Source organism: Lupinus angustifolius, unplaced genomic scaffold (genome assembly GCF_001865875.1).
Source record: "Lupinus angustifolius cultivar Tanjil unplaced genomic scaffold, LupAngTanjil_v1.0 Scaffold_2_268, whole genome shotgun sequence".
Classification (NCBI taxonomy): domain Eukaryota; kingdom Viridiplantae; phylum Streptophyta; class Magnoliopsida; order Fabales; family Fabaceae; genus Lupinus; species Lupinus angustifolius.
Genome location: NW_017716675.1, coordinates 87033 through 95800, shown reverse-complemented (window position 1 = coordinate 95800; position 8768 = coordinate 87033). Strand labels below are relative to the sequence as shown.

Genomic DNA, 8768 nt, shown 5'->3' with positions numbered 1-8768 from the left:
TCAAAGGTGAATACCTTTATCAACTTGAATAAATTAGAAGGAGGATATGAAGCTTGAGATTAGGAGGAGTTCCCTTTTGAACTTTTCTTTTACTGTTGCAGTTCTCCCCTTCTTTACAATGATGATACCATTAAGTAGCCACACATTAGGGTTTCAAACCCTAATTTACATGGGACAAATGGGTTCTTTCTTTTTTATATTTTGGAATATCCTTATTGTGTTAAAAATATCCAAATATATTTTGTTTACTAAGAAAAAAAGATAGAATTTTAAATAGATAGGTCAAAATTGGGTGTTTACATTTCAAAAGTATAAGTAATTATGTAAAGCTCATAATTGTCAATCTATTAATAGATTTCAACTTATACAGTCTTGACAATGCTGTCAATCTTGTGAGTTTAGCACAACTATCATATAACTATTTCTCAGCATCACTTGTCAATTGCTCAAACATATAAGGACAATCTTGAAGATCCTCTTCGGCTACATTTACCATTTCTTTGAAATGACCGCCCTCATATGCATCACGTCTTGTCCAACATCTGTAACTTTAATCGATTTCATGACCCATTAAATGAACTTTTAACTCGGTTGAATTAACTCACCTTGTATAACAACATTTTAAACAAGGGCATGCAATTCTACTAGGATTTTCGGCATGCTCAATGACAAGATTAATAAAGGATTTCACTCCCCTGTCATTTCCTTCATCAATCAATTGATGTTTATCCACTTTTGATCAACAAATTTTTTTTCCTAATCCATAAGAGCAAGAACAATAATAGTTAACTTCTAAACATATTAGGAATGTATGAGCATAAATCATAACCTAGCTTATCTATAGTGACCTAAAGAAAAGGAAAAACAATGGGGTGCTACAAAAAGGAAAAAACTAATAACTCTTTTTTTGTATCTTGAATGAATGAATATCGTGAGTGTTGTGGGAAGATGAGTTGAATGAATGAATGAGTGTTGTGACAAGGTGAGTCATATGGGAAGATGAGTTGAATGAATGTCATGAAAGGTTTTTGGGAAGATGAGGGTTGTGTAAGTTTTGGTGTAGGAAGTTTTTCTAAGTAGTAGGAAGGTTTTCTGAGGTTTAGCGTATGAATGAACAAGTAGTAAGTAAGATTTTGTTTTTAGATCTGTATCAAATATTCAATGGCACACAGTAAAGTAAGTGTTATTGTTTCTTACACATTCAATAACACCTAGTGAAGCGAGTGCTATTGTTTCTTATACATTCAACACCACTAGTGAAGTGAGTGTTATTGAATATGCAAGAAACAACAACACTCACTTAACTATGTGTTGTTGAATCTTTGAGTCGTACATTCAATACTACATATGAAGCAAGAATTTTTTAACGTATACCCGCTAATCACATTTAACAGTAATTGCTTCACTCAGTGTTGTTATTTACTTTTCCCTATCATTTAACTACATTATGCGTATCGACTCTATTGAATGTGTTGTTAAATATGAATTCTGGCATGCTGCCATTTTCTTTAAAAGTTAATTTTTGTAGATAATTGAATATAAGAACAAACAACTGAGCCTTATTCTTGTTGGATCCGACCGCAAATAATGGGCCTCTGACTACTAGGAAGTTCAATTTTTATCAGGGCATAGGAAGAGTGAAGAGTCACAAGTGAGACACTATGTCTTGAACTAAAACCTTAAGACACTAGTTTCTTGAGTCGTTTCTACTTATAAACTCTTAATTATTCATATTTCATATCCAATGTGAGACTTCATAATTGAATATACCTAACAATATTCCAATCAAGTGGGCTACCACACACCTACTAGTTTGCTCCTCCTTAAGTCCACCATTTCTCAGCCAAACCATTAGCTCTGATACCACTTGTTGGACTCGACTGAGACCATTGAGCCACCAACCACTATGGAGTTACATTGTTGTGATGGCATGAGAAGAGTGGAGAGTCACAAGTATGACATCATGTCTTTAACCAAAACCTAAAGACAATGATTTCATGAGTCTTTTCCACTTATAATTAAACTCTTACACCTCTCCCTCATGTCCAATTGGAACTTCACACTTAAATATATCCAATAATTCCCAGTCAGTTACATGGATTAAATAATATCATATGTTATATCATAAATCATTTTATTTTCATTATTTATTCCTAAAACTACTTCATAATGCAGCCATAAAAAGGTTAAGAAAAATAATAGTTGCTATGTTTAGGGATGGCAACGGGCACGGGCGAGCACGAGTAGTAGCTACTCGCTACCCGTTTTGAAATTTGGGGTTATTACTAGTAGCCGCCCATACCAGTATGGATACCTGTTTGCAGGTATTTTGCGGGTATTTATGAGTACTCATGAGTATAGTGGGTACCCACGGGTTTCTGCATTATCAACAAATTTGTAATTCCTACTCAACCATATAGGGTGTTGAGTCTGTTGGGTGTACCACCAAATTCAATAATATAAATTCAACAATTCTTTTCTAACATTGAAGCATACATATTTCATGTAGAAGGAAATAAATTGAAGGAATGAATCAACAAAGAACATAATGTAAGTGAGAGAGAACTTAAAATACAAGAATTAAAGAGAGAGAAATGTATATAATACTGCTTGAAAATGTTCTGAAATAGTAGCAACTTAATCTCTTCAATCCTTTGCCTAAGAGAAAGAAACGTGTTGCTGCCTCTCCTCGCCAGCTCACCGATGTTGCCTCTGTTCAAACTGGTTGCAAGGTTTTAGGTTTTAGACTTTTAGGGAATGAGAACGTGAAATTAGGTTTTAGGGAAGGGGGTAAATGGGTTAGGGAATATGGTTTTGTGTTTTTAAGGAAGTGTAAAAGTGAAAGGATTTTTTCAAGAGTAATATGATAATTACACAAATATGGTACCCGCAGGCATGGATACCACAATACCCGTGTCCGCCCATATATATTAAAGGTATTTTAAAAAATCCGTTTGTAAAATCTGCGGGTACCTATTTGTGATTCGTACCCGTGCGGATTTTACCTGCAGGGTACAGGCTTTTTTGCCATCCCTAGCTATGTTATATAAAGGGGAAGCATCATAGACCGTCCACCTTTAACGTCATATAAAGTATGTCGATATAACTTTTAGAGATATCAGTTAATTATATTATTAAGAATTCAATTAAAGTTAATGTTTGCTTCTTTCCACGATTAACATTTTATTTTAACTCTTTTTACTGTCGAAAACCTAGTATCTAATTAGTATAGTTGTGATGTTAATTTTGAGGTCGGATGATAATTAAGTATATTATATTCTCCCTCTTAAGATCATGACTCTTGGATTTAAGTTCATGACATATATATTACAATGATTTCTACTAAGTGCTAAATGTTATTTTGTATAAGAATTAACCCTAACATATTTTTTAGATTAAATGTTTAATGATTAAATACATTATAGTTTTCTTATCCCAATTATCTCATTTAGGCCTTAAACATAGCATGTAAAAGAGGGCAATTTTCAGCACTAAATCAAACCAATGGTTTCCTTCCATTCCTCTTTAAAAAGTGTTTTTTACTTGTTTTTTATTCTATCTTTTCACTTCCATTTCTTCTTTCCCTTCTATCCTATCATATTTTTTGTTGAGTTGATAAAAACTTAAGAACAAAACATAAGAAAGTTCATAACCAAATACTAACACATGAAACAAAGAAGCAAACTCATACATTGCAATGCATGCCCATCTAAAACAAATCTAATCCCATGGAACCATTGTTGCATCCTCCATTTCCATTATCTACCATCTAATGTCTTCCTTCTTTATACCATTGTAACCCTCATATTATTGTTAACTTTCCATTCCATTAACCCATCGTTACACCACAATTATAAAACAACAACGTTTAAAATTGTCCTTATTCATTCTCTGTCTAAATCTTCCTTCGTTCTTAACCTCTCCTTCATTTTCCGCTATCATGGGTTGTGGTATCTCAACATTGGATAGAGAACAAGCCTCATCGAGTCGTTGTCTTAACCGACCCACCCATCATCGTACCATTGTTAAACCTGTGACAGAAAACTCTCCTATCCACAAGAAAGATATCGACAATGGGGATGATGGTGCTATCAAGGTGATGAAGCCATTGGGTGGTGATAATGAAGAAGCGAAGATAGCAAAGGAGGTAGGGTCAAAAGAGGAGGAAGAAAGGGTAGTTTTAGAGAGCAAAGAAGGAAAAAAGGAGCATGGTGGTGATCATAACATGCATGTAGAGAAAAACGTAAAGGATAATGAAGAAAACCTTGGAGAGGATAATGATTGGGATGATAGATTTATTGGTCCAGGGTCACCAAGTTTTAGAGATTATTGCATTGATTTTGACACTACAAATCGAAGTTCTATGGCAGATTCCAATGATTATTGTGACCCTGGGGACAGCACCATGAATAGTAGTGAGTTTGTTTTGTCATATATATAATTTTGTCCTATAAACTTTGTTGGGATTTTGCCAACTGCAATTATGCTCATGATATTATAATTTTATAACTCTGTAACATCAATGGATTCTAAAGTTGCTTCTTTGTGCAGGCGATCATGATTCTATAAATAGCAAGACTATGCAGAAAAACGACCAAAGTGTCCACTCCAAGGTAGATAATAATGGTTCACGAGCCTATTTGCTTTCCATTTTTTACATGAGACTAAGGTATCTCTTGATATAAAAATATGACCACTAAAATTATGATATATATCATATTTAATTATTTTTTATAAAAATATTTTTAAAACTAAACAAAACAGTACACATATTATACTTTTATTAGCCGAAGGAAATAAGTTATCATTTGGTATGAGGAGATAATTTATTATGCATTTATATTATTTTGGATAGAAGTTTTTGGTTTAAATTTTTCCTCTTAATTAAGATATTTACATTACAGACTTAAGGACGTGGTTTCTAAGAAATTGGTTCAGCACTCAAATTTTTATAGTTGCAACGAACATTTTGACTTACTATAAAATATAGGAAATTGATTTATACTTATATAGTTAAATGTAAATTTCATAAGTTGACAAAAATCATTCTATTAATTGGAAACAAAAAATACTTGATCTAGAATTCTATTAATTGGAAACAAAAAATACTTGATCTAGAATAAAAAAGAGTGTAATATCTATGTACTATCAGTAAAAAGATTTATACACAAACAATGCATTGTTTACCATTCATTGATATTACTTTTTGAAATGTCAATAATGATTAAAAATAAATGGTGGAAAATTCAATGATAATGTATAAAACTTTTACACTGTTGGTGTATATATTTTTTCTCTTTTTACTTTTTATTTCTGACAATGATTTGCATTTTATTCAACCATGTTCAACCATGTTGTTATAAACTCTTATCTTAAACCTTTCTGAAGGAATCTGAGAAGAAAGACAGAAGAGGTCGAGGATTTAGAAGTGTTATAAATAGAAGTAAGAGAAGAAGTGGAAGGAAAAATCTACTAAACTTTGTTTGCTACAATGCTAATAGTGACTCCAATGCTAATAGTGACTCCAATGCTGAAGATTCTATGAACAAAAATAGGTAGAAAGACTGATACTTCAAATTGATTTTTATTAGTTTAGATGAAAAGAATAATTTGTCATATATGTAGAAAATCTAATGGAACCTGAATATATTTACTAAGATAAATTTTGCTATTTTATCCTTTCAAAAGTAGCATTCTTGATATATAGATACTTTCCAAATTTTTACACCTGTTACATGATTTATTGGACTTGTTACTATATTTATTACATTTAAAACGTGGAAAACATTATTTAATCTCAAATTGAAATGTTGTTATATTTGAATTAAAGATTTAGATTCGATAATCTATTACTGATCATAATAGATATTAGCATCATGTCCATTCATATTAAGATGGTACACCATTAATAGTATGAATTGTTTTATGCATACCATCACATAGGCTTGTTTAAATATTTATTATTATTTAATAATTGTAAGAGACAAAAAATATATTTTTATTTTATTTTTTATGTCTTGTTAAAGTATATTTTGCTCATATGTATCCTATGTGTAATAGAAAATCAAGACTTATGCAATTCTTGAGTTAAAAATACATGTTTGTTGGGTTGATTTTTATTTTTAGATTTGAAGATAAGAAACAATGTTCGATCTAATTTTTTGCTCCCAACTCAAAAGATTGAAGAACAACCCTATGTCTATTGCAACTCAACTTAAGGACAAAGAAAGCACAATAACAATTGCGTTCATTTTTCAATTCTTCAGGGTTTTTTTCATAATAATAAGATATAAGAACATGATCAATCATTTTTCATGGAGTAAATTACATTGATACTCACTAAGTTTTAGTGAAATTACACAAATCACCTCTCTATTTTTTAAACCTACACAAATCACTTCTAAATATATACATATATTACACTGGCTACTCATGTAGCTAGGAGTGATATGTATAATTTCTTAAATAAAAAATGGTGACACATGTAGTTCAATTAGACAAAATATAATACATTGTGAAGACAATCTCAACTAATATAGTAATCAATGTCTATTCATTATTGTTGCTACCCCACTTTCCTGGGCGCGATGAGAATAAATGCAATGAAGTCGCTATCGATGTTTTTTTAGACGGGAAACATAAAAAACCAATTTAAAGAGCGATAATTAATATGCTCACATGGAAAAATAAGTTCAGAAGTCGGTTATGGATGAAAAATGTGTTAGATACCTCATAATGTACGTTATAAAAATGGTACCTAAATTAATCACGTAGATATTCATTCAATATATTAATTTTATCCTCATACAGTATTAAACAAAAGAAAGACAAAAAAAATATTTTATTTTTTGTGCTTGACAGGGAAATACCTATTCCTATGTGTTTCTAGCTACAACAGAGAAATCAAGGTTACGTAGTTCTTCTAGAAAAAAGCTTGATTGGTTGTTATATATATATATTTATAAATAACAAGATAAAATACCACGATAGGGCATGAGTCCCATAGTCCACTACCCTTCCATGACTTCATTAAATTATTTAGAAAATATCAAATTGAGATAACGCGACATGACCAAGTCCCATAATGCACTACCTCTCCTTCATTTTATTAAATTAGTTTTTGACAATATCAATTTGAGATAACGCAACAAGGCACGAGTATTATAATGTATTATCTCTCGTTTATTTTATTAAATTATTTTTGAAAATATCAAGTTGATATAACGTGAAGGGCATAAGTAACATAGTGCATTATCTCTCATTGGTTTCATTAAATTAGTTTTGAAAATATGAAGTTGAGATAACGCGATAGGTCGCGAGTCCCATAGTACACTATCTCTCCTTTATTTTATTAAATTATTTTTTAAAATATCAAATTGAGATAATGCTACAAGACGCAAGTCTTATAGTACATTATTTCTCCTTGGTGAAATTAAAATTATATTTTTTTATTACATTTTCATATATACATTTTTTTCTTTTTCAATCACACTTTTTTATTTTTTTTATAAACAACCCAAAATAATAAAACATAATATAAATATATATAATAGAAAATAAAAAAAAGATGAAATTAATAAAAAAAGGGAATTAAATTGGAGATTTATGGTTAGGGTTTAAATTTTGCGATTTAGGTTAAAATTGATTTAGAGATTTATGGTAAAATTGATTTGGGGGTTTATGTTTAAATTGATTTGAGGATTTAAGGTATTGATTTGAAGATTTAAGTTAAAATTGATTTGGGGGTTTAGAGTAAAGTTGATTTGGGGGTTTAGAGTAAAATTGATTTAGGAATTTAGGTTAAAATATATTTAAGGGTTTAGGTTAAAATTGATTTGGGGATTTCGGTTAAGGTTGCCACAGTGGACAACTCATGTGGCTGGTTGGGCACATAGTCGTTGGTGGTAGTGGCAGCGACGCCCGCATTTACGATGGCAACAACAACGGTGATTTTCATTTTTCTATCACCACTATTCAATAGTGAAGGCACATTATAATATTGAAATAAAAAGAAAGACAAATGAGTGTAATACCTCTTTGGAGTTGAAGAAGTATGAAGAAAATGATGTTAAGTTCTTATCAGCTATTCCATTCATCTTACCATTTCAAATAATTTCTCCTTTTCAAATAATTTCTAAGTGAGCCTCTATCCAAAAATTTGAGTTGCCTCTTTTCAAAAATTTGGGTTGTTTCCTCTCTCTCTCCTTTTTTAAAATAAAATATGAATTCCCTCATTGTTTCTAAACCACGGTTTATAAAGGGGGAGACTAGGTTAGTAACCCTAATCTGAATGGGCACCAACAAGCCCAACTGGTCACCCCTCTTATAATCTTAGTCACCTATTATTATTTACTCAACAAATTATTTTAAAAGTAATTTACCCAGATCAAAATTGGATGTTTACAATTATTTTAGTTAGTTGTAATATAGTATAAGAGTGATTTAAACATCTTCTTAGAATTATTAATGCAGTTTGTAACGAACCAAAAATAATGAATAGACTTTAAGTGTTACACTATTTGAACTTGTCTTCATAATATTGTTGGAGAAATTCCTTCCCCATCCGAAATCCATAGAGTGAATGCGGAAGTCCTTATGACCATGACTTTGTTCCCACAACCTAATGTGTATGCCCATACATACACCCGAATGGAACATCCATGGTCCAGACCGAAGAAACCCCAAATGAGTTCATGGTGAAGAAGAAGAACATACCTTGTTGAGCCATTTCCGGAATCTCGAAGGTATGAGGGTGAGATGATCTTCCA

The 8768-nt window shown here is 31.3% G+C and overlaps 1 protein-coding gene across 1 annotated transcript; it reads left to right on the top strand.

Moving 5' to 3' along the window:
• Window positions 1-3940: 3940 nt before the first annotated feature.
• LOC109337201 (dentin sialophosphoprotein-like) lies at window positions 3941-5559 on the top strand. Its single transcript, XM_019574122.1, has 3 exons — window positions 3941-4415; window positions 4552-4613; window positions 5389-5559. The coding sequence occupies exons 1-3, from the start codon at window positions 3941-3943 to the stop codon at window positions 5557-5559; spliced, it is 708 nt and encodes a 235-aa protein (XP_019429667.1).
• Window positions 5560-8768: the final 3209 nt, after the last annotated feature.